The 26,940-nt window shown below is 35.1% G+C and overlaps 3 protein-coding genes across 3 annotated transcripts; 2 read left to right on the forward strand and 1 right to left on the reverse strand.

Moving 5' to 3' along the window:
- Positions 1-9,612: 9,612 nt before the first annotated feature.
- LOC116109233 (telomere length regulation protein TEL2 homolog) lies at positions 9,613-14,695 on the forward strand. Its single transcript, XM_031395465.1, has 10 exons — positions 9,613-9,668; positions 9,803-9,988; positions 10,210-10,370; positions 10,679-10,955; positions 11,536-11,750; positions 12,011-12,109; positions 12,195-12,721; positions 12,941-13,710; positions 14,023-14,221; positions 14,445-14,695. The coding sequence occupies exons 1-10, from the start codon at positions 9,613-9,615 to the stop codon at positions 14,601-14,603; spliced, it is 2,649 nt and encodes an 882-aa protein (XP_031251325.1). The 3' UTR covers positions 14,604-14,695.
- Positions 14,696-14,783: 88 nt separating this feature from the next.
- Positions 14,784-17,462, reverse strand: LOC116109241 (probable ubiquitin-like-specific protease 2A). The gene is made up of 8 exons (XM_031395477.1): positions 17,382-17,462; positions 16,727-16,973; positions 16,479-16,646; positions 16,260-16,391; positions 16,088-16,169; positions 15,896-16,006; positions 15,405-15,801; positions 14,784-15,230 (listed from the first exon to the last, which is right to left on the reverse strand). Exons 1-7 carry the CDS (start codon positions 17,440-17,442, stop codon positions 15,736-15,738), a joined length of 867 nt encoding a protein of 288 aa, XP_031251337.1. The 5' UTR covers positions 17,443-17,462; the 3' UTR covers positions 14,784-15,230; positions 15,405-15,735.
- A 3,188-nt stretch (positions 17,463-20,650) lies between these two features.
- LOC116109240 (26S proteasome non-ATPase regulatory subunit 6 homolog) lies at positions 20,651-24,646 on the forward strand. Its single transcript, XM_031395476.1, has 8 exons — positions 20,651-20,801; positions 20,903-21,017; positions 22,857-22,947; positions 23,055-23,200; positions 23,294-23,513; positions 23,623-23,731; positions 23,926-24,094; positions 24,240-24,646. Exons 1-8 carry the CDS (start codon positions 20,666-20,668, stop codon positions 24,412-24,414), a joined length of 1,161 nt encoding a protein of 386 aa, XP_031251336.1. The 5' UTR covers positions 20,651-20,665; the 3' UTR covers positions 24,415-24,646.
- Positions 24,647-26,940: the final 2,294 nt, after the last annotated feature.

The raw sequence follows: 26,940 nt of genomic DNA on the forward strand, positions 1-26,940 counted from the left end.
CTGTAAGGCTGTTAACCATTTCTTTTGGTACTCAAGTATTCTTGCTATTGCAGGCGAGAGGGCTCTTGATGTTGCTGAAAAGCTTGTGCGAGCATCACCTGATGAACTTATTCATGTGGCAGGTGATTTAGTTAAAACTCTTGTACAATTTCGTTGCTCGATGTGCTGTAGAAGGTGAGGAAGAATCAGCTGAGGAAGAGACCACAGAGCCTTGGTTGCTTTGCTTGTCACATGTCCATTTGAATCTCTTGAAACCCTAAACAAACTGTTATACTCACCTACTTAGATGTCAGCCAACGCATTATGATCCTTGATATCATGACAGAAGCAGCTCAAGAGCTTGCCAATTCTAAAGTTATGAAACCTAACATCAAGCAAGGGCCAGCATTTCAACCTTTCAGAGACTCAACCATGGTCTTGCCTAGTACACTGGACCCCCTGGAGCCAGTGCCTGGGAAGAGATCTCAGAGACAGGAACTCTACTGAATTGGTCAGCTCGTTATGAGAGAGAACTTCCATCAAAACCTGGTCAGATCAAGAGAGGGAAGACGCGCCGTGGAGCCTCAAATCAGCAAATATACAGAAAACCAGATGGAATTGTCCCATACAAATTTCCTGTGTATGCAGCAGCATTATGCTTCCTGCCATGCAGGGATTTGATAAGAAAAGGCATGGTGTTGACTGCTAGAGGATTTTATTGTTTTGGGAAAACTTATCTATATGCTCGGTGTTTGCATAAAATGTGCATCTATGCATCCAGAAGCATCTGCATTGGCTCCGGCTCTTCTGAAATGTTAAAATCAGGTAATTATTGACCATCAGTTAACAGATTGTGGCATTACCTTGAATTGACTTTGTGGGAGAAGCATTATTAGTGGCAGGGCAGGATCAACCATTTGCCCTGGTCTCAAAAATGTTTCAGTGTTTTGCACATACCCGTTGTAGAAGTGATAATAGCATGTATTGATGGCAGTTCTCCTTTTAATAGATACCAGTTTACCCATTCTTTGCATAGATATCTGATATTTTCACATTTAGAAGACAGCTTCTTATTTTTGAAGAAACAGACATTTGTTGATATGTCACTTAATCTAAAGGTGTCAATTCATGCAGGAGGTATGCATCACAAAGAAGCATATGTCAGAAGAGCTGTTCTTTTTGCAGCTTCATGTGTGTTGGTTGCACTTCATCCCTCTTTTGTAGCATCTGCCTTGCTGAAGGAAATGCTGATCTTTCTAGTGGGCTTGAATGGATTCGATCATGGCGCTTGATGTAGTTGATTCAGACACCGATAGAGACTGCTATACAGTAAGCAGGAATTTTTAAGCTCTATTAAGGCTCAAATTTTTGGCTCCATTGTTTTTTTTCGATTACGAAAAAGGTTATAGTATCACACATACAGTCAAACATATATTGTCATCTTTTTATGCACGTCTTCCAGAATTTACCTTGTCCATTATTTTAAAGGATGTCCTATATATCTGCTTTTTTCTGTCTACTTATTTGAGTTAACTGTTGATGTTTTGTAGTTGGCTATGTCGTGTCTCCAACTCCATGCTGAATGTGGCTCTCCAAGCTTCGCGAGCACTAGAATCAGCCGAAAGCACATTCAAGTCAAGGGTGTTGGCTTCCATCTACTCTCTCAAAGGAACAATCATAATCCCCACTCGAATGTGGAATACTAGCTGACTTCGCCATCTTGCTACCGATAATGATCTTTTGATTGTACAGTTAAGTGACATTCATTCTAAATTTATAGAAATTTTGTATTCAATTCCCTGGATTCTGTGTTAACAAATCAGATATAACTAACAATACAACATGCGTATACAAAAATCAAAATTATGCAACTAACTCAATTTGCTGCTAATTAATTACCTCTTTATCAAAGTTAAAAGTAATATAATCAGACGATTTTATTCAACATTTAAAAGTGATGCGTTAAGGATCCTTGAATCATGTGATGATGGCTGTGGCCTTTGACAGCCGTCTCTAAATTCTTCTCGTCTCTTGTCCCCTCAAAATCATCATCGCCACAACCACCAACTAACGTCGCCTACCCAAAGGGTCCAAAACCAGTTTACCCCCATAGTCACAGCTAGAGCGACTGAGTTTGCCCCCTCAGTCACGGATCATGATGATATTACTAGCGGTGGTGTGGCCTTCACTGGTTAATGCAAACATTCTTTACTATTACAATGTTCAGATTAATGTGGGTGATGATCCTGAGGAGAAGACCCCGAAACGCTTCAGGAGTGCGGTCTTCAGAGCTGATATTATCCGAGAGCACAAGAGAAGACGATTCTTTGGAGATCATGAAAGAAGCGTGAAAAGCAAGATCCGCCCTCAGAGGAATTGTAAAGGTAAAGCTTCAGTTCATGTTCGCATTCTCTTTCTTATATGTGTTCCTAGCACAAACCCGAGAATAGGCAATTGCAGAATGGAAGAAGACTTTGATTGATAGAATTACCTTATCGTTTGAAGCTTTGAACTGGCAAGCTAGTACAGTCAAAGTGGGTGATCACTTGCTCTAGAATTTTTCCAGGCTCTATATTAATGTTCAAGTCGATTTCTATAAATAATTCATTTGGCAAACACAATCAATACTGTTGTGGAGAGCTCCTGTTACTCAGTACAGAGAAGCATGGCTGAAAAATAATAGTAGAACTGCAAGACCGTGGTAGTCCCGAGTGAAACTTAGATATAAGTCACTATTTTCATTACAGGACGAGTCATATATTGCCTACATCATAACGATTCATAGATTGCATCTACGCACTAGAAAATCATATTTTTAGAAAGCATTGAGCTTCTTGCATAAAAGTTCCATGCTTTCTAGACTGAACCAATTTTTTTCCATCTGCAGAATATTAAGGAAAGTAATAAGACTTTGTCACTAATATAAATTATCAACGCTGCAAATGATAAAATATAAAGCAACAGGAAAGCTTACAAAGTAAGATAGCCATCAATGTTAAAATTCTCTGAGCACTCTCCCAAACATATTAATGTAACATAGAACAAATTTACCACATTCTTCACCATTTTCTCGCTGAGGGACCTGGAATAAAATAAAATTAAACAAGAGCAAATTTACAGGCATTGGTATGAAAAATTAACCAAAGCTAGTATATTGATCACCTTAGCACCAAAAGGGGATTTCGAGAAATTGCCTCCTTATTCACAGGCCTATTCTCTGCTCTATATATGTCCAACACAAACCTTGAACACAGAGAGTAAATGTTCATACTCACAGGCAAGACAGTAATTCAAAAATAATAATACTACAATAATAAAACGCCAAACTTTCTTATGTCTGGTTCAATTCGCCTGGGATTTCCTTTTCAAGAGAATCCAACAACAGATGCACGGAGTTCTTTTTCTGACTGCAAACTCTCACAAAGTTACAGAAAATTAACAGGCTCCAGTGACTCCTGAAAAACAAAGGATTTGAATGATACAATTACATGCACTAACAAGGAATCTGTTATTTAGTGGCTAAGGTAAGAGAAATGCTCACCAGCAAACAACTGGAACAAGACATATTTTTTTGAGAAAATGTTCTTCTTCTTAATCCAAGTCAAAACCTTTTCTTTGTAGATGCCTTAGTGTACAAGCTAAACCAAAAGAATCAAGGCACATAAAACAAGACTTCTTATCCTCCGGTAAGCTCCTCCACAATTACTACACAATTTTACCTAAAATCAGCACAAGCTAACTAAATTAAAGGCTACCACAAGAGATTACAGAAACAATATCTTACTCCAAGTGGCACTCAAATTTTCCTGAGTCTAGTTTGTTCTGTTTTCTATTCTGTCGTTTAGAGATTTCATTCTTGCACTTAACAGTTCTCGTTGATCGTTTACGGCAAGGGATTGTATCTAAAAAACACGGGGCATTTAATTCAAAGTCCTTTAACTGTTGTCTAGATGTCTTGATTCTGCGAGAACGCAAATTTGCTAAGACTTGCAGCCAACAAGTGCGATGCTTTAAAATTTGATCAGGAATATCTGCCAGAGCATAACACACTCAGCCATTAATCTTTTTCTATTCATTATTCGATCTAATATTTATAACTTCAATAAAAAAACACAAGCATAAAATATTTAAGTTCCCACAAGTAAAAAATTAAGTTGAAAAATTCAGTACATTCTGAACTAATTTAAAGATCTCAAGGATAATCAAAACTAATTATGCATTCTCTCATTTGGGTCATTGTAAAAAGGTGGGCTTGAATGCGATAAATACATAACACACAATCACTAATCCTGCTGCTTAAATGAAAAACAACTCAAAAACCCTTTTAGGAAAACAATTTCCCCACCATAGTATTTGAAGCAATTCAAAATAACACATCTAGCTTTACTGTATTCACCAACATTTTACCAAAACTAAAACCAAAAAGTGTTACCAGAGTTTTAGAGACGAGATCAATTGGATTGGTGAGATGGCCAATCTGTGCTTTCCCATTTCTTTTCAGTTGTTTCTCGGAACACTTAGGGTCTCCCGCTTTTTTATTTCCCTGCCGTTTTGACTGCAAAGAATTCGTAGTTTCGTACAGGGAAAATCCAAATAATAATATATAATAATATTGAAATAAACATAAGAGTAATACTAAAACCTACATCATTTTTATTATATATTTCTCATCATCTATATGATAAGATATGATTGGCTAATTTAAGTTAAAAGTAAACTTTCACCAAATCATATCTTGTCAGATAATGTTGTATGAGATGATGTTATCGTAATATTATCTAAAATAATAAAAGAGTGAATATAAAAGGAGAGAACGAATATTTTTCCATCCAAGGTTGGCAAAATGACTTTTTCCCACTCGCAATTTCAAATGACATTTTTTTCCACCTTCGTCAAAACTGTTATATTTTCTATTAATATTTAACTGAAAAGACGAAAATACTCTTAAATATTTACTTTATAACTTTTTTTTAATTTTTGAATTAGCCAAAAAGTAAGAATTAAAAAATCAAAAAGAAAAAATATTTAGGCCAACTAAAAAGTTAAGAGTAGTGCTATCAAATTGTTTAAAGTTAAATACATTAATATTTATTTATTTATATATCAAATATCTCATCACTGTTATTCAAATCTACTAATAAATATTTTATTTTTACTAATTAACATAGAAAATCTTATAGTTAATATTCCTAATTAATTAAATAAACAAGGAAAAAAGTATCTTACCTTGAGTAAAAACTTTCACTAAACTAAATTTTAATTTATAATAAACTATTTAAAGGTATTTTTTCTTTAGTCAAATATTAACAAAAACACTAACAGACCTAACGAAGGTGGGAAAGTGTCATTTTGAAACTTGATGGGTGGAAAATGTTGTTTTGCCAAACCTGGGTGAAAAAATTATTCTCCCATATAAAAAGTCAAACCTCATCATATTCACTATTCAATTAACTCTTCCATTTATTTTGTGCCACATCATTTTTTACACAAATCTTGTAAGATTTATTTGTACATGTAACATTCCTCTAATAATAATAATAATAATACTCAGTGTACAGTTTCAATAATACTAAATATTCAAATAATCTTACAAAATTTGTATACAAACTGATGTGCATAGGAAACTTACTCTTTTATTTATTTTCTGTCACTCACTTTTGTACTAAATATTTGTATCAATTGTTTGTACATAGCATTGCTCCTACGGTTTTGGGTGAGGTAATGTTTCTGTTTGTATGGTTTCAACTTTCTATTACTGAGGAATGTAATTGATCAAAATACAGTAACATAAGTTATATAGAATCAAATATCATTTGGGGGATAACTATTTAATAACTTACAAATTGGTACATAAATTTCAAATTATTCGAGAAAGAGATAATTAATAGTTATTTTACCTTCAAACTTAAGCTAAAAAATTTAAAAACCTAAATACCCTTAAGTCATAGTTAAAATAATAAAAATTGAAAAAAACGTTTGGTTAGAGGAAAATACCATTATTATTTCTACATAAATATATTGTTTCTAATTTTTTCCATATAAATTCAATTACAAGAAGTAAAATAAACACGAGTAGAATATTGTTGTTTGCCAAAACGCAACAACATACCCAATCGACCATGATGAATTGAGTAGGATATGTACGTGATTAAGATAATTAATTTGGAATGAGTTAGAAAATCCACAACAAAGTGGCAAAAGAGGTTTTTAAAGTGTTCGACAAATATGAATCAACATACGTCAATTGCTATGTTATTGTTTGTATTTGCTTTACATACATAATGATTACAAGGGAAACACGTAAAAGCAAGGTTAAACTCTCTCTTAGTGGGTTTCTTTTTGTGGTGTGATCATCCTCTCTCAAAATGGACATAGAGTATTCCTTATACATTGTCTAAATTGGTTGAGAGTTATAATTACGGTAGTTTACACGTATATTATCTATAATCGGTTAAACCTCTCATACTTAAGTCTGAACACACATGTTTATATTGATAGACTTGTGTAGAAGCCATTGCTATGTGATGACACATGGGGTAGGCTTAATCGTCAAATCTTGGTTTGATGCGAGGACTGTGGCACAAATTTGGTCGTTGGAAAGTCATGCACAACAATATATATTATGTTCAGAACCCCATATCAACATAATTAACCCTCATAAAATACTGAGGCTATGTTTGGTTTACATATTGGGAAAACTATAATAGTTTTTCCAAAAAAGTTAACTTTATTCCACCTATTTTTAAATAGTTTTTTAAATTATTCAATTTTTTTAATCCCCCTAAATTTGTTAATTTAATTAAACAATTCCTAATTTTTTTAAAAATTGACTAAAACACCCCAATAACCCAAATTTACCAGATTTTGCCACCACTGTCGAAAGCTGGCCGGAATCTGGTGTAATGGCGCACTACCGACCAGATTCAACTGGTGTGCATCGATCTAGTCTTTTCGTAGATTTGACCGGAAAAGGCCAGATCTATGGCCAAAGATCTGGCCGTGGACAGATCTTTGGCCGTAGACAGTCGTCAACGACGGCCAAGATATGGTTGTCGTTGACCATCAACAACGGCCGTATCTTTGGTCGTCAATGAGGCCGGAAAGGCCAATCGGCACGCGAACGGAAAGATCGAGTTAGTCACCGCGCCGATAAGGCAACTCCGACCACCCTCTAGTAGTGGTGGCCGGCTGTCCGTATTTATGAGTGGATTGAGGGTGTTTTTGTTAACTTTGAATATTTTATTATAGGAGGTTTTAGTAAATAATAAACATGGAGTATTTATGTTAATTTAAAAAATTCTACATCGTAATACCCACCTAATTTAATTTTTTTAAAAGATTATTACTAAAACCACCCATAATAACCAAATGGAGCCTGAAATTTGAAGAAACAATAGAAAATTCTGACACTGTCAAGAACAATGGGCTATTTAAAATTTAACTAATTAAAAGCCCACGACGGCCCACTTAGATTTGCAAGCCAGACTTTTGAAGTTATATATCATTATAATCCACTACGAACAACGCACACTTTCTCTCTTCTAACCTTCCTCCTTTCTCAAGAAATCCAAGCTTGGAAATCTAAGTCACTCAGTAACCCGACTCAGCCATGGATAGCCAAGACGGAACTCAACAACCACACCTTGTACTTGCTCACAAGCGTTTCCTTCTAACTCACCCAGATGTTCAAGACATCGAGAAGGTCCGTCTAAAAGAAGAAGTTTTCGCTATGGTCAAAGCCGACGGTACGTAATTCGCTCGATGCACTTTGAGTCTCTTACATTTTTTTTCGAGTTACTCTAGAGTTTTTGTATTGCATTTTAATTTTTGTTGTTTCAAATGTAGATATGGCCACGTTTTATAAACCCTAGCGGAGGAGTCCGTGCTGGATATGGATCAGAGCGTTCTTGACACGATGCGTGCGAAGATCGACGAGGAGATTAAGAAGTTTGATGAAAAGTGAGTTATTTTTAGTGCTTTTTTTTATTGGTTGCCGATAATTGGAAGGAAATAGAAGAGATTTACATTTTTTTTATCTGGTTTTTACTGAGCTTCTATGTGAAAATTTGAATTTCTTGAATGAGGCTCAATTTAGTGTAGCGGTTTGTGTTCGGGTCTAAGTTAATCATTAGTTGTAATTGCGAAATGGAATCATATTTGTTGATGGTGGTTGTTAATGGCTTAATGCTACCAGAATTAAATATTTAACTAATTAATTACGGAGATTGGAACTTAAAGTTTGAAGGGATGCATGTTTTGATAAACTATGATAGAATGTCCCTCGGTCACACTGCTTGATATTCTGCTTCAAATTGAGTATTTCTTTTTCAAACTGTTGCAAGCATGTCAAATTGGTTGCAGTTTATGTTACTCAGTATTTGAGGATAATATGGGTAGTACTGTATATTGTGTGAGGAAAGGTGGTGGCTGATTTTTCTCAGTGTTCTTAATGGCTGTGTCGTTGTTAAAAATCTTGAATAAAGAATTGAACGCCGTGGTTTTATAGTTGGCTTAGAAGAGAGTCTTACAGTTGTAAACCTTATAAAATGGTTTGGAAGCCCTCTGTGGATTTGGATTTGGATTTCACATCAGTGAATACTGAAGGGAAACACAAGATGGGTCTGCAGAAATAATTGGGCTTGATGGTACTCTGCCGGAACTTACTAGATTGAACTAGATGTTTAATAGAGCCTTTCGGGGGTGATGGTCTTTACGTAAGGTTTCCCTCTGGCTGCTATTCTAATGTTTTTTTTATTCTTGTCTTCTTAATCCTCTGTCTCCAAATTTTGTATTCCGATGTTGACCTGAGGACAACGGGACTAGGTTACAGAATAATATTTAGTTTTGAAATTCTGTTGGCCAGTCATTCTCTGTGCTTGAGTTTTATTAAGCGTAGGTTTCAGCATGAATGTCTCCCACCCTCCTCCCACCTCCTGTTGCTGTAATTTTATTGCGCTGAGCTAAATTTTACAGCTTCAGGAACGCTTAGTGGTTTTGAGATCTAAGATTATATCATTTAAAGTTGGTAATCAGGGTATTTTGTAGCTCTGATGGAAGAAACAAGGAATTAGTTGATAACTCCATTTGTGCAAGATAAAATGAAGAAAATTGCCATATTTTGTGCTATATATATGGTGTTAGAACTCTGCTGTCCTTTTCTTATTTGGTTGGCTCATGTCTTTTAATATCATAGACTATAAAATAATGAATAGTAAATATCTTGGATGAATATAATAATTTTCTCTGAAACTGAATTTTTCTTTCAGAGGCTAAGTTTGTTGACTCTCTTTGATTTCCATTTCTCTAAATTATACTATATATGTCTTTTCTGAGCCTATTTGGTTATCATAGGATTTTGCTTGTAATAATAAGCAAAAAAGTATTTGATGTATATTTTGGTAACAGATGTCTGGCTGACTTTTGGTTTGGCTTGATTTCTGTGTTTGTTTAGGATTGAGTCTCTTTATTTTGTCAAAAATCAAAGCTTGGATGAAACTTGCAAAACATTCTCACAAGAAAGATTATTAAATTTTAAGTGTGTCAAATCCAGCATTTAATGGGAGATATTTCATGGATTTGAAAGCCGACCTATGCTTCTTTGTATGAATTGCAACAGTGTGTGAGAGTAACAGTATGAGCATCATTCTGACAGAACAGACAACTGTGACAAACAATTCTAATATTTCATTGTATATTTGTTGGTTTGCTATGATAATCCTACAAATTTCTGTTGTTTCGTAGATTTTTTTTTTTTCATTCTTAATTGATCAAGCCTCAACACAGACTTCTAACTATCCATTGCCATCTAAATAATTTATGACAGATTAGTTGTACTTTGCTTGCTTGAAAATAATGGAGTTCTCCAGATGGCTAGAGAATTTGGCGTTTCTTGCATGTATGAAGATTCTACAAACGACTGGCTGAGGCCATCTCTTTCAAGGGTGGCACAGCTTGTTGCATCTGTGCCAGACAAAGCACGGCTGAGAGCACCGACTTCACTTACATCACAGTATCCTTATTCTCTCATGTGCAAATATATGGTTTAACTATGCATGCAATTACAGCATTTCTATGTGTGTTTAATGAGTTCACGTTTTCTTCAAATGCTGTGTTGTTGCCTATCTTTTATTTGAAGGGATTTGTCAATACACTATCCTTGGTTGTTACAGATTGAACTTTCCTCTATAATTGCCATGAATTTATTGTAAGTTCTTCACAAGAGTATCATAGTTTGTTCTTCAAGATGATAACCATTCAACTTCTATCTGGACTAGAAGAAAGGGCTGCCAATCTTTCAGATAAAGTCGCTACCTTTAAAAAAATTGAACTGGATGGGACTTCGCTATTTGTTGGGGAAACTTTTTCTCGCATTTGCCGGCGTGGTTCTTCTGGTAAGTTTATATATTTTCTTCTAATTCAATGTGCTTCAAGTTGATTTTCTGCAAAACCATTTATTTTTCTGTAGATGTCTTCTTGTACTCTTCATAATTCTTTTTTTCTATTTCTAATGGAAAAAAAAAAAAAAAAAAAAAAAAATTCTTTTACCAACTGAAAATTTGATAAAACTTGATGGTTGCAGCCCTCTATTTGTAGACCAATTTGCTTTGTGATTAATATTTCAAATAATTTTGTTTCGTTCATACTTTTGGGCATATGGAATTAGTGTTGACACTGAAGTCAAAAATTTCCTCATTCACAGATGTGCTTTCAAGTGAAGTAGTCCTTCGTGTTCTTAGACATGTTCAGAACGTCTTATTCTCCAATAGTGATGTAGCTCCCAAAGACATTTTTGGGTCTAACCCTGAATCAATAATTTGGTCGAAGATGATGGAAGCAATTAAAGATCCATATGCTGTGGAAAGAATGTCTGAAAAGCTTTTGCATCAGCTAGCAATTGATAGTGTGACTGACTGTGAAGCATACTGGATTATTTGGTTATTGTTTCATCAGCTTTTTCATCATCAGACATCAATCAGGTCAGTGGACATACTTTCATTTATATTCTTTAACCAACTGAAGTTGATTCTCATTATGTTTCCCTGTCTATTTCCTCCTCTCCCTTTCCCTCACATTTAGATTATTCAGAATCTAATGTAGTGAGAAATAATGATTCATCTTCCTGTGAAAGTAATGGTATGAAACCATGAAAATCTGCAGTATATCAATTGTGTAGTCCTGAAATACTGAAATCTTCCTAGATGAATTTAGGCGGCGTTTTCTCTTATATTTGACTTCTTGGATAGGCTTTTGAATTTCATCTTTATTGAAATGTAAGAATTTTGCTCTGACATTTTGATACCAAATAACTACTGATAAAGTTAGGTCATATTAACTTTATGAACATACATGCATAAAAGAGATAAACTGATAACAATCAAGTGCACTGAAGTTTATGTCATGCAACTAGACATATTATATTAAGTCTCTAATATTATTTATGGAACACTAGTTTTTTTTTTTTGTTTTTTTTTTTTTTTTATGATGACCAAGTAGCACATTACAATGTTGCTTCCATTTATACTTGATGTCAATTCTTTTTCTTCATTTCTCCTTTAGGTCAATGTTTGTGGATAAATTTTTACTCTGGAAAGTATTTCCTATCTGTTGCCTGAGATGGATTCTTCAATTTGCTGTTTTTGAATGCCCACCTGTTGCTGGTCCACTCACAAAAGACCATGAAACCCAAGGTCTCTTAGACACTGTGCAGCGGCTGGTATCAGTGTGGTCTAAGAGAGAGTTTGTGCTGTCTGCCACAATGGAGCAGCAAGCATGTATCCTTTATCATTCTTTAATACTCTGATAAGATGTTCTTGAGATTCTTGGGTGGTGATTACGATTAAAGGAAAAGTTGTTGAGGGTAATTACTTAAACAAATTTTATTTGTGTGAAATCCTGCTGCTTTAGAAGAAACATTTTATTCTCCCATGCTTCTCTCTTCTAAATGTTTGTGACATTTTGTTTCTGAACTCCTCTCATTTTTATTGCATTTTAATTTTTTTCAGATCCTGTTGTCCTTAATCTTGCAAAACAGATGTTTCTGCAGCTTTAGGCCTTTGCCTTGGGAAGATGTCCAAAGAGGAACTAGATAAGACCAAGGATGTGATGCACTTGATTCTTCAAGGAGTTAGCTGTAGGTTCTTTTTCCTTTGTCTTTGGTAGACTGTCTTGTGATGTTTATTGATGATGGCTTATATCTTTAATTTAATTGCTGCCAGGTAGGCTGGAGAGCCCCAATGATTTGGTTCGGAAAATGGCTAGTAGTGTTGCTTTTATGTTCTCTAAAGTAATTGACCCAAAACATCCTCTATACCTTGATGATAGCTGTACTGGGGAAACTATTGATTGGGAATTTGGAATAACCACCCGTGATAAAGAGGCTCTGCTCACCTCAAGTTCCAAAGGAAAGAATCTTGACAAAATGATAACAGCATCAACCTCAATGCCAGAAAAGGACCTTGACTGTGTAACACATGATGAAATGCTCACCAAAAAGAAGGGTGGAAAGAACAAATTATTTGAAAACTCAATTGATCCTGATGAAATTATTGATCCAGCTACACTAAATTATGAATCAGTCTCTGATCAAGATGAGGATGATGAAAAAGCAAGTGAGGATTCTGATTCCTCAGACTCATCTTTACAGCCCTATGACTTGTCAGATGATGACAATGATTTGAAAAAAAAAATTTCACAGTTGGTTGATGTAGTTGGAGCTCTGCGGAAATCCGATGATGCTGACGGGGTGAGTCATTTGTGTTCATTGATCATTTTTGTCACAAAAGGTTTTTCTGACAGGACAGTTTTAGGTAATAGTTTGTGGCATCTCTCATATTTTACCTGCTGCAGATTTTATTGATCCGAAGATCTCCCAGCTTGGACTCATGCATATTGTTTGTAAAATAAATTTTTTGTAAGCCTGTTAACCATTTCTTTTGGGACTCAAGTATTCTTGCTATTGCAGGCGGAGAGGGCTCTTGATGTTGCCGAAAAGCTTGTGCGAGCATCACCTGATGAACTTATTCATGTGGCAGGTGATTTAGTTAAAACTCTTGTACAAGTTCGTTGCTCTGATGTGGCTGTAGAAGGTGAGGAAGAATCAGCTGAGGAGAAGAGACACAGAGCCTTGGTTGCTTTGCTTGTCACATGTCCATTTGAATCTCTTGAAACCCTAGACAAGCTGTTATATTCACCTAACTTAGACGTCAGCCAACGCATTATGATCCTTGATATCATGACAGAAGCAGCTCAAGAGCTTGCCAATTCTAAAGTTATGAAACCTAAACATCAAGCAAGGGCCAGCATTTCAACCATTTCAGAGACTCAACCATGGTTCTTGCCTAGTAGCACTGGACCCCCTGGAGCCAGTGCCTGGGAAGAGATCTCAGAGACAGGAACTCTACTGAACTGGTCAGCTCGTTATGAGAGAGAACTTCCATCAAAACCTGGTCAGATCAAGAAAGGGAAGACGCGCCGATGGAGCCTCAAATCAGCAAATATACAAGAAAACCAGATGGAATTGTCCCATAACAAATTTCCTGTGTATGCAGCAGCATTTATGCTTCCTGCCATGCAGGGATTTGATAAGAAAAGGCATGGTGTTGACTTGCTAGGGAGGGATTTTATTGTTTTGGGAAAACTTATCTATATGCTCGGTGTTTGCATAAAATGTGCATCTATGCATCCAGAAGCATCTGCATTGGCTCCGGCTCTTCTAGAAATGTTAAAATCCAGGTAATTATTGACCATCAGTTAACAGATTGTGGCATTACCTTGAGATTGACTTTGTGGGAGAAGCATTATTTAGTGGCAGGGCAGGATCAACCATTTGCCCTGGTCTCAAAAAATGTTTCAGTGTTTGTGCATACCCGTTGTAGAAGTGATAATAGCATGTATTGATGGCAGTTCTCCTTCTAATAGATACCGGTTTACCCATTCTTTTGCATAGATATCTGATATTTTCACATTTAGAAGACAGCTTCGTATTTTTGAAGAAACAGACATTTGTTGATATGTCACTTAATCTAAAGGTGTCAATTCATGCAGGGAGGTATGCCGTCACAAAGAAGCATATGTCAGAAGAGCTGTTCTTTTTGCAGCTTCATGTGTGTTGGTTGCACTTCATCCCTCTTTTGTAGCATCTGCCTTGCTTGAAGGAAATGCTGATCTTTCTAGTGGGCTTGAATGGATTCGATCATGGGCGCTTGATGTAGTTGATTCAGACACCGATAGAGACTGCTATACAGTAAGCAAGGAATTTTTAAGCTCTATTAAGGCTCAAATTTTTGGCTTCATTGTTTTTTTCGATTCCGAAAAAGGTTATAGTATACACTACATACAGTCAAACATATATTGTCATCTTTTTATACACGTCTTCCAGAATTTACCTTGTCTCATTATTTATAAGGAATGTCCTATATATCTGCTTTTTCTGTCTACTTATTTGAGTAACTGTTGATGTTTTGTAGTTGGCTATGTCGTGTCTCCAACTCCATGCTGAAGTGGCTCTCCAAGCTTCGCGAGCACTAGAATCAGCCGAAAGCACATTCAAGTCAAAGGGTGTTGGCCTTCCATCTACTCTCTCAAAGGGAACAATCATAATCCCCAACTCGAATGTGGAATACTAGCTAGACTTCGCCATCTTGCTACCGATAATGATCTTTTGATTGTACAGTTAGTGACGTTCATTCTAAATTTATAGAAATTTTGTATTCAATTCCCTGGATTCTGTGGTTAACAAATCAGATGATAACTAACAAGATACCAATCATGCGTATACAAAAATCAAAATTATGCAACTAACTCAATTTGCTGCTAATTAATTACCTCTAGTTATCAAAGTTAAAAGTAATATAATCAGACAGATTTTATTCAACATTTAAAAGTGATGCGTTAAGGATCCTTGAATCATGTGATGATGGCTGTGGCCTTTGACAGCCGTCTCTAAATTCTTCTCGTCTCTTGTCCCCTCAAAATCATCATCGCCACAACCACCAACTAACGTCGCCTACCCAAAGGGTCCAAAACCAGTTTACCCCCATAGTCACAGCTAGAGCGACTGAGTTTGCCCCCTCAGTCACGGATCATGATGATATTACTGCGGTGGTGTGGCCTTCACTGGTTAATGCAAACATTCTTTACTATTACAATGTTCAGATTAATGTGGGTGATGATCCTGAGGAGAAGACACCGAAACGCTTCAGGAGTGCGGTCTTCAGAGCTGATATTATCCGAGAGCACAAGAGAAGACGATTCTTTGGAGTAATCATGAAAAGAAGCAGTGAAAAGCAAGATCCGCCACTCAGAGGAATTGTAAAAGGTAAAAGCTTCAGGTTCATGTTCGCATTCTCGTTCTTATATGTGTTCCTAGCACAAACCCGAGAATAGGCAATTGCAGAATGGAAGAAGACTTTGATTGATAGAATTACCTTATCGTTTGAAGCTTTGAACTGGCAAGCTTGTACAGTCAAAGTGGAGTGATCACTTGCCCTAGAAATTTTCCAGGCTCTATATTAATGTTCAAGTCGATTTCTATAAATAATTCATTTGGCAAACAACAATCAATACTGTTGTGGAGAGCTCCTGTTACTCAGTACAGAGAAGCATGGCTGAAAAAATAATAGTAAGACTGCAAGACCGCGGTAGTCCCGAGTGAAACTTAGATACAAGTCACTATTTTCATTACAGGAGGAGTCAATATAATATGCCTACATCATAACGTTTCATAGATTGCATCTACACACTAGGAAAATCAATATTTTAGAAAGCATTGAGCTTCTTGCATAAAAGTTCCATGCTTTCTAGACTGAACCAATTTTTTTCCATCTGCAGAATATTAAGGAAAGTAATAAGACTTTGTCACTAATATAAATTATCAACGCTGCAAATGATAAAATATAAGAGCAACAGGAAAGCTTACAAAGTAAGGATAGCCATCAATGTTAAAATTCTCTGGAGCACTCTCCACAAACATATTAATGTAACATAGAACAAATTTACCACATTCTTCACCATTTCTCTGCTGAGGGACCTGAAATAAAATAAAATTAAACAAGAGCAAATTTACAGGCATTGGTATGAAAAATTAACCAAGAGCTAGTATATTGATCACCTTAGGCACCAAAAGGGGAATTCGAGAAATTGCCTCCTTAGTCACAGGCCTATTCTCTGCTCTATATATGTCCAACACAAACCTTGAACACAGAGAGTAAATGTTCAATACTCAACAGGGCAAAGACAGTAATTCGAAAAATAATAATAACTACAATAATAAAACGCCAAACTTTCTTATGTCTGGTTCAATTCGCCTGGGATTTGCCTTTTCAAGAGAATCCAACAACAAGATGCACGGAGTTCTTGTTTCTGACTGCAAACTCTCACCAAAGTTACAGAAAATTAACAGGCTCCAGTGACTCCTGAAAAACAAAGGATTTGAAATGATACAGTTACATGCACTAACAAGGAATCTGTTATTTAGTGGCTAAGGTAAGAGAAATGCTCACCAGCAAACAACGGGAACAAGAACATATTTTTTTGAGAAAATGTTCTTCTTCTTAATCCATGTCAAAACCTTTTCTTTGGTAGATGCCTTAGTATACAAGCTAAACCATAAAGAATCAAGGCACATAAAACAAGACTTCTTATCCTCCGGTAAGCTCCTCCACAAATTACTACACAAATTTTACCTAAAATCAGCACAAGCTAACTAAATTAAAGGCTACCACAAGAGATTACAGAAACAATATCTTACTCCAAGTGGCACTCAAATTTTCCTGAGTCTAGTTTGTTCTGTTTTCTATTCTGTCGTTTAGAGATTTCATTCTTGCACTTAACAGTTCTCGTTGATCGTTTACGGCAAGGGATTGTATCTAAAAAACACGGGGCATTTAATTCAAAGTCCTTTAACTGTTGTCTAGATGTCTTGATTCTGCGAGAACGCAAATTTGCTAAGACTTGCAGCCAACAAGTGCGATGCTTTAAAATTTGATCAGGAATATCTGCCAGAGCATAACACACTCAGCCATTAATCTTTTTCTATTCATTATTCAATCTAATATTTATATAACTTCAATAAAAAAACACAAGCATAAAATAAATTTAAGTTCCCACAAGTAAAAAAATTAAGTTGAAAAATTCAGTAACATTCTGAACTAATTTAAAGATCTCAAGGATAATCAAAACTAATTATGCATTCTCTCATTTGGGTCATTGTAAAAAGGTGGGCTTGAATGCGATAAATACATAACACACAATCACTAAATCCTGCTGCTTAAATGAAAAACAACTCAAAAACCCTTTTAGGAAAACAATTTTCCCACCATAGTATTTGAAGCAATTCAAAATAACACATCTAGCTTTACTGTATTCACCAACATTTTACCAAAACTAAAACCAAAAAGTGTTACCAGGAGTTTTAGAGACGAGATCAATTGGATTGGTGAGATGGCCAATCTGTGCTTTCCCCATTTCTTTTCAGTTGTTTCTCAGGAACACTTAGGGTTCTCCCGCATTTTATTATTTCCCTGCCGTTTTGACTGCAAAGAATTCGTAGTTTCGTACAGGGAAAATCCAAAATAATAATAATAATAATAATATGAAATAAAATAAAGAGTAATACTACACCTACATCATTTTTATATAATATTTCTCATACAATATTATATGATAAGATATGATTGGCTAATTTAAAGTTAAAAGTAAACTTTCACCAAATCATATCTTGTCAGATAATGTTGTATGAGAATGATGTATCTGTAATATTATTCTAAAATAAATAAAAGAGTGAATATAAAAAGGAGAGAACGAATATTTTTCCATCCAAGGTTTGGCAAAATGACATTTTCCCACTCGTCAAGTTTCAAAATGACATTTTTCCACCTTCGTCAAAATCTGTTATATTTTCTATTAATATTTAACTGAAAAGACGAAAATACTCTTAAATATTTGACTTTATAACTTTTTTTTTAATTTTTGAATTAGCCAAAAAGTAAGATATTAAAAAATCAAAAAAGAAAAAATAGTTAGGCCAACTAAAAAGTTAAGAGTAGTGCTATCAAATTGTTTAAAGTTAAATGACATTAATATTTATTTATTTATAATATCATGAATATCTCATCACTGTTATTCAATAATCTACTAATATAATATTTTTTATTTTTACTAATTAACATAGAAAATCTTAATAGTTAATATTCCTAATTAATTAAATAAACAAAGGAAAAAAAGTATCTTTACACTTGAGTAAAAACTTTCACTTAACTAAATTTTAATTTATAATAAACTATTTAAAGGTATTTTTATCTTTTAGTCAAATATTAACAAAAAAACACTAACAGACCTAACGAAGGGTGGGAAAGTGTCATTTTGAAACTTGATGGGTGGGAAAATGTTGTTTTGCCAAACCTTGGGTGAGAAAATATTATTCTCCCTATATAAAAAGTCAAACTCATCATATTCACTATTCCAATTAACTCTTCCATTTATTTTGTGCCACATCAGTTTTTACACAAATCTTTGTAAGATTTATTTGTACATGTAACATTACTCTAATAATAATAATAATAATAATCTTCAGTGTACAGTTTCAATAATACTAAATATTCAAATAAATCTTACAAAAATTTGTATACAAACTGATGTGGCATAGGAAACTTACTCTTTTATTTATTTTCTGTCACGTCACTTTGTACATAAATATTTGTATCAATTGTTTGTACATAGCATTGCTCCTACGGTTTTGGGTGAGGTAATGTTTCTGTTTGTATGGTTTCAACTTTCTATTACTGAGGAAGTGTAAATTGATCAAAATACAGTAACATAAGTTATATAGAATCAAATATCATTTGGGGGATAACATATTTAATAACTTACAAATTGGTACATAAATTTCAAATTATTCGAGAAAGAGATAATTAATAGTTATTTACCTTCAAACTTAAGCTAAAAAAATTTAAAAAACCTAAATACCCTTAAGTCATAGTTAAAATAAATAAAAATTGAAAAAAACGTTTGGTTAGAGGAAAATACCATTATTATTTCTACATAAATATATTGTTTCTAATTTTTTCCCATATAAATTCAATTACAAGAAGTAAAATAAACACGAGTAGAATATTGTTGTTATGCCAAAACGCAACAACATACCCAATCGACCATGATGAGATTGAGTAGGATATGTACGTGATTAAGAATAATTAATTTGGAATGAGTTAGAAAATCCACAACAAAGTGGCAAAAGAGGTTTTTAAAGTTGTTCGACAAATATGAATCAAACATACGTCAATTGCTATGTTATTGCTTTGTATTTGCTTTACATACATAATGATTACAAGGGAAACACGTAAAAGCAAGGTTAAACTCTCTCTTAGTGGGTTTCATTTTTGTGTGTGTGAATCATCCTCTCTCAAAATGGACATAGAGTATTCCTTTTATACATTGTCTAGAAGTGGTTGAGAGTTATAATTACGGGGTAGTTTACACGTATAATTATCTATAATCGAGTTAACCTCTCTCATACTTAAGTCTGAACACACATGTTTAATATTGATAGACTTGTGTAGGAAGCCATCTGCTATGTGAATGACACATGGGGTAGGCTTAATCGTCAAATCTTGGTTTGATGCGAGGACATGTGGCACAAATTTGGTCGTTGGAAAGGTCATGCACAACAAATATATAATTAATGTTCAAGAAACCCCATATCAACATAATTAACCCTCATAAAATACTGAGGCTATGTTTGGTTTACATATTGGGAAAACTATAATAGTTTTTCCAAAAAAGTTAACTTTATTCCACCTATTTTTAAAATAGTTTTTTAAATTATTCAATTTTTTTTAATCCCCCTAAATTTGTTAATTTAATTAAACAATTCCTAATTTTTTTTAAAAATTGACTAAAACACCCCAATAACCCAAATTTACCAGATTTTGGCCACCACTGTCGAAAGCTGGCCGGAATCTGGTGTAATGGCGCACTACCGACCAGATTCAACTGGTAGTGCATCGATCTAGTCTTTTCGTAGATTTGACCGGAAAAGGCCAGATCTATGGCCAAAGATCTGGCCGTAGACAGATCTTTGGCCGTAGACAGTCGTCAACGACGGCCAAGATATGGTTGTCGTTGACCATCAACAACGGCCGTATCTTTGGTCGTCAATGAGGCCGGAAAAGGCCAGATCGGCACGCGAACGGAAAGATCGAGTTAGTCACGCGCCGATAAGGCAACTCCGACCACCCTCTAGTAGTGGTGGCCGGCTGTCCGTATTTATGAGTGGATTGAGGGTGTTTTTGTTAACTTTGAATATTTTATTATAGGAGTGTTTAGTAAATAAATAAACATAGGAGTATTTATGTTAATTTTAAAAATTCTACATCGTAATACCCACCTAATTTAATTTTTTTTAAAAGATTATTCTAAAAACCACCCAATAATAAACCAAATGGAGCCTGAAATTTTGAAGAAACAATAGAAAATTCTGACACTGTCAAGAACAATGGGCTGTATTTAAAATTTAACTAATTAAAAGCCCACGACGGCCCACTTAAGATTTGCAAGGCCAGACTTTTGAAGTTATATATCATTATAATCCACTACGAACAACACGCACACTTTCTCTCTTCTAACCTTCCTCCTTTCTCAAGAAATCCTAAGCTTGGAAATCTAAGTCACTCAGTAACCCGACTCAGCCATGGATAGCCAAGACGGAACTCAACAACCACACCTTGTACTTGCTCACAAGCGTTTCCTTCTAACTCACCCAGATGTTCAAGACATCGAGAAGGTCCGTCTAAAAGAAGAAGTTTTCGCTATGGTCAAAGCCGACGGTACGTAATTCGCTCGATGCACTTTGAGTCTCTTACATTTTTTTTTCGAGTTACTCTAGAGTTTTTGTATTGCATTTTAATTTTTGTTGTTTCAAATGTAGATATGGCCACGTTTTATGAAACCCTAGCGGAGGAGTCCGTGCTGGATATGGATCAGAGCGTTCTTGACACGATGCGTGCGAAGATCGACGAGGAGATTAAGAAGTTTGATGAAAAGTGAGTTATTTTTAAGTGCTTTTTTTTATTTGGTTGCCGAATAATTGGAAGGAAATAGAAGAGATTTACATTTTTTTTATCTGGTTGTTTACTGAGCTTCTATGTGAAAATTTGAATTTCTTGAATCAGGCTCAATTTAGTGGAGCGGTTTTGTGTTTCGGGTCTAAGTTAATCATTAGTTGTAATTGCGATAATGGAATCATATTTGTTGATTGTGGTTGTTAATGGCTTAATGCTACCGAAATTAAATATTTAACTAATTAATTACGGAGATTGGAACTTAAAGTTTGAAGGGATGCATTGTTTTGATAAACTATGATAGAATGTCCCTCGGGCACACTGCTTGATATTCTGCTTCAAATTGAGTATTTCTTTTTCAAACTGTTGCAAGCATGTCAAATTGGTTGCAGTTTAATGTTATCTCAGTATTTGAGGATAATATGGGTAGTACTGTTATATTGTGTGAGGAAAGGTGGTCGGCTGATTTTTCTCAGTGTTCTTAATGGCTGTGTGCGTTGTTAAAAATCTTGAATAAAAGAATTGAACGCCGTGGTTTTATAGTTGGCTTAGAAGAGAGTCTTACAGTTGTAAACCTTATAAAATGGTTTGGAAGCCCTCTGTGGATTTGGATTTGGATTTCACATCAGTGAATACTGAAGGGAAAACACAAGATGGGTCTGCAGAAATAATTGGGCTTGATGGTACTCTGCTGGAACTTACTAGATTGAACTAGATGTTTAATAGAGCCTTTCGGGGGTGATGGTCTTTACGTAAGGTTTCCCTCTGGCTGCTATTCTAATGTTTTCTTTTATTCTTGTCTTCTTAATCCTCTTTCTCCAAATTTTGTATTCCGATGTTGACCTGAGGACAACGGGACTAGGTTACAGAATAATATTTAGTTTTGAAATTCTGTTGGCCATGTCATTCTCTGTGCTTGAGTTTTATTAATAGCGTAGGTTTCAGCATGAATCGTCTCCCACCCTCCCTCCCACCCTCCTGTTGCTGTAATTTTATTGCGCTGAGCTAAATTTTACAGCTTCAGGAACGCTTAGTGGTTTTTGAGATCTAAGATTATATCATTTAAAGTTGGTAATCAGGGTATTTTGTAGCTCTGATGGAAGAAAACAAGGAATTAGGTGATAACATCCATTTGTGCAAGATAAAATGATAGAAAATTGCCATATTTTGTGCTTGATATATGGTGTTAGAACTCTTGCTGTCCTTTTCTTATTTGGTTGGCTCATGTCTTTTAATATCATAGACTATAAAATAATGAATAAGTAAATATCTTGGATGAATATAATAATTTTCTCTGAAACTGAATTTTTCTTTCAGAGGCTAAGTTTGTTGACTCTCTTTGATTTCCATTTCTCTAAATTATACTATATATGTCTTTTCTGAGCCTATTTGGTTATCATAGGATTTTGCTTGTAATAATAAGCAAAAAAGTATTTGATTGTTATATTTTGGTAACAGATGTCTGGCTGACTTTTGGTTTTGCTTGATTTCTGTGTTTGTTTAGGATTGAGTCTCTTTATTTTGTCAAAAATCAAAGCTTGGATGAAACTTGCAAAACATTCTCACAAGAAAGATTATTAAATTTTAAATGGTGCAAATCCAGTATTTAATGGGAGATATTTCATGGATTTGAAAGCCTGACCTAATGTGCCATAGATAATGGAAACATTGTAAATTGAGTCAGTGTCGGATGTTGTGGGTGAATCATTGGATGTTTGTTTTGAATCATGTCAAATAAGAGCCCTCCCATGGCTCCTGCTTATATTTTATTGGAAAGCAATCAGTAAATGGGTAATCATTTCTTTTGGTTGTCTTTTATAGGATTGCTGATGCTGAAGAGAATTTGGGTGAAAGTGAAGTTCGTGAAGCTCATTTAGCTAAGTCATTATTTTACATTCAGATTGGTGATAAGGTATATAACTATTATGACTTGTTGCTTTTTGTAGTATTTTAGTCCACAATTATATGCTTTTTGTGCATTTGTTGTTTTAATTAAAAAATTGTCCCACTTGAACCCAGGAAAAAGCTTTGGAACAACTGAAGATAACAGAAGGCAAAACAGTTGCTGTTGGGCAAAAGATGGATTTGGTGTTCTATACACTGCAGCTTGGGTTTTTCTACATGGATTTTGATCTTATTTCCAAGAGCATTGATAAGGCCAAGAAGTGCGTCAGCAATTTCCGACGACCTTTTTCATTTACATTTCCCTAAAGTGCGGCCTGTGAATCTCTGATTTAACTGTTTGTTTATGATGCCAGCTTGTTTGAAGAGGGAGGTGATTGGGAAAGGAAGAACCGTTTGAAGGTGTATGAAGGCTTGTACTGCATGTCCACTCGGAATTTTAAGAAGGCAGCCAATTTATTTTTCGATTCAATTTCAACGTTCACAACTTATGAGCTTTTCCCGTATGACACCTTCATATTTTACACTGTCCTTACAAGTATTATATCATTGGACAGAGTTTCCCTGAAGCAAAAGGTATCTGGGGTTATGCACCAGTGTTTATGCAGTGAATTCTTGGTTTTATTTGTTCTATTAGTCAAATGGCATGCTTACTGTCAATCTTGCTAATTTGAACTAACTGCAGGTGGTGGATGCTCCTGAGATCTTGACAGTGATTGGGAAAATCCCTTATCTTTCCGAGTTCTTAAACTCTCTTTATGATTGTCAATACAAATCATTTTTCTCTGCTTTTGGTAAGTATAGATCTAATATTTCTTGTACCACAATTTAATTGAATGTCTTCAGAATTGTTGGTTGTTTTGCTTTATCTCTGAATTATAGTGCTGCTTTATCACCTTTGAATTTGTGGTGATATAATGATTGACCATTCATAAGGTGTCTGAATTATGTTCTCACAGCTAGGCTTTTTTTATTGTTCTATTTTCAGCTGGCTTGACAGAGCAAATAAAATTGGACCGTTATTTGTATCCACACTTTCGGTATTACATGAGGGAGGTCAGAACCGTTGTGTATTCTCAATTTTTGGAATCCTATAAGAGCGTTACTATTGAAGCAATGGCAAAGGCATTTGGTGTAACAGTGGAGTTCATTGATCTGTGAGTACCTAATTGCATGAATGCATGTTCCTTTATATATATACTTTTGAAGAAAAAAAAGTTTAGATGGTCCCTTATATTCTGAGGTCCTGTTATGTTTGAATATTTTGGCCTATCAGTAAGCGTAACCCTTTTATTTCTCCAGGGAGCTATCACGGTTTATTGCAGCTGGGAAGCTTCATTGTAAGATTGATAAGGTTGCTGGTGTTCTTGAAACTAATCGCCCGGATGCAAAGAATGCTCTTTACCAAGCAACAATCAAGCAAGGGGACTTCTTATTGAACCGCATCCAGAAGCTTTCTCGTGTGATTGATCTATGAAATTGGTTGAGGCAATTTTTTAATTCTGAAATGATGCTGAAATTTGCGAGTTATAAAGAAATACAGAGAATAGGAACTCTTGTTGTTTGCCTTTATCTGAATTAACTTGATACTAGTTAAGATCTGCTTTCTCTGCTTTGCAAATTTGTTTAGAATTATAGCTGATTAAGTTGTCATCATCCCCATTTGTTATATGAGTTCCTTCTTGAGGTGATTATTTTGAGTGCACGAATACATGATATCTAATTATTTTGCTTTGGGGATCTAATTAAGCAAACCTCTCAGCAAGCATGATGTCGTTTCAGAAATAGCTTTTCCAATGCATTATTGAAACTTTAGGAGCACGAAATCGGTGATATGATGCGTGGGGATATGTAAGACTTATTGGGCCATCGCTAGTGGATCTGGATCCAGTATTTGCAAGCTATATACTTCTTTTCCTTCACATTTTCAATTGATTGATAAATTTTTTTACCCCAATGTCTTCCCTTTTGGTGATGCTTAAAAGAAAGTTGGATGGTGAATAACTCAATTCAGGCTCCCACGGTTTTAGGTCCCGCTGCTCCTGCAACATACAGTACTGCTAGAACTTGTCCAATCTTTTAATATCATGTACCATTTTTCAATATATTACCGTATCTTTTATCATTTGCCCACTTGATACTATGGTTTTGAAAACAACGGCTTATGGGCCAATCAATATTTCAACCTTAGTCCTTCAATGTTTGATGCATATGTGCCACCAATTATTTTGTTTTATTTTAAATTGATTCCTGTGATATCAACCTCAAGTTAAAAAGATAAAGCATAGTCCTACTGCTATGCTCTTATAAAGAAAAGAAAAAAAAAAAGTAAAATCAGAAAATAGATAAGGGTCTAAAGGACAAAAGGGGAAAAGTGATAGATATCGAGATAATTTTAGTTACCCTCTTGGGGTTTGGGTCTAGTTTTATGACTTTATCCCGATCCTGCAATTGAAACTGCTAGTAGACCTGCTAATTTTAATTGACCATAACCCTAGTGTTTTAAAACTTGATGCGGCCGACCTATTGAATCGAGACTTTATACTTTCACTGAGTCGGGTTACAAATTTTTTTATTCATTGAAAGCTCTAGAAATTAGGATATCAATCCATGAACAATTGAAGGTTGGAATGTTAGGGTTTTTGAAGAGGAATGATTGGTGAGTGCATAGTGATTTTCAGTGAGTGAATCGATTAGACATTGCAAAACTATGTTGACAAAAAAAAGGCCGTTGTTGCTGGCAATTGGGGAGGTGAACGAGAAAGGGGTGAGATAGGTTTTGATCAAGAGGCCGAGGGAAGTGTTTTCATGGTGATAGAGAGTAACAAACTCTATTTGCCGACGTCGACGGTAGTGTTTGAGATTTTTTGCAAGACTTCAAACCTATAGGGACTTATAGTAATTTTAGGAATATTTTTATTAGATTTTAAACCTATAGACACCGGTTTGACCTGTCGGTTAAACCGATCAACCCGAGACCCGACCACTTTGCCAGGTTTCACTCCGGGTTGGGTTTTAAAACACTGCTTAACCCATGTAAAGGCAAAATGGATAGAGTTATTTGATTAGTAATTGTTAGTTTGAGGGGATTATTTCATAATATTTGAAAAGATGGGACTTTAATTTGGACCGAAAAGGGCTGGGTGGATTAAGTTAAACATGGTATTACACATGCAATATTTTTGTAAAATATTTTGATGATGTGACAAAAAATAATTGATTGATTTTAAATTAAAAATAAATTTTTATCTAATTATCTTTTATGACGTTATATTATATGAAAAATATTATAGGCTAGTATTACAGTAAGTTATTCCCTCCCTGGTTGTTCATCCATTTTTTCTTTAAAAACCAGCAATTTACTAAATAGAAACTAGACGTGCAAGCTAAGCGTCACATTTTTTGAAGAATTCTGAACTCACCATCACCATCCTTTGGTTTCTCAGCCACAACTTCACTCCCACAAACATTCTGCCTAGTACAGCATACATTTATCGTACATATCAATACATTATATCCTCCTCACTTCCACTAGGATTCCGCGGCATGAAACGTCAGTATAATCTTAATATTTTATTTTAATAATCATACCAAACAAACACTATGCCTCCTTTCGATTTCAAAGAGATTCAAGACAAGCTTTCCCATTCCTTGAGACCTTGGCAACGCTCCTTACAGTTTTGGGTTCGAGCTGTTGATATCTATACGGGCTACAAGGTTTCTCTCTCTCTCTCTCTCTCTCTCTCTCTCTCTCTCTGTGTTTCTTCCTCTCTTTATGGTCATGAACTTTAGTGGGATTTATATGGGTTTGTTGTCAGGCGTTTCAAGTTCGAGTTAGCTTCGTGAAAGATGTCCAGAAGCAAGAGGCAATGTGGGAACAACAACATGAGCTTGCTGCTCAGAAGATTTATGCAATGTGCTCTGAACTTGGTGGCTTCTTTCTTAAGGTACTTGACTCGTTTCTCTTTTTTTAAGTTCAATTTTNAGTACAGCATACATTTAT

This window comes from Pistacia vera, unplaced genomic scaffold (genome assembly GCF_008641045.1).
Source record: "Pistacia vera cultivar Batoury unplaced genomic scaffold, PisVer_v2 Contig576, whole genome shotgun sequence".
Taxonomy (NCBI): domain Eukaryota; kingdom Viridiplantae; phylum Streptophyta; class Magnoliopsida; order Sapindales; family Anacardiaceae; genus Pistacia; species Pistacia vera.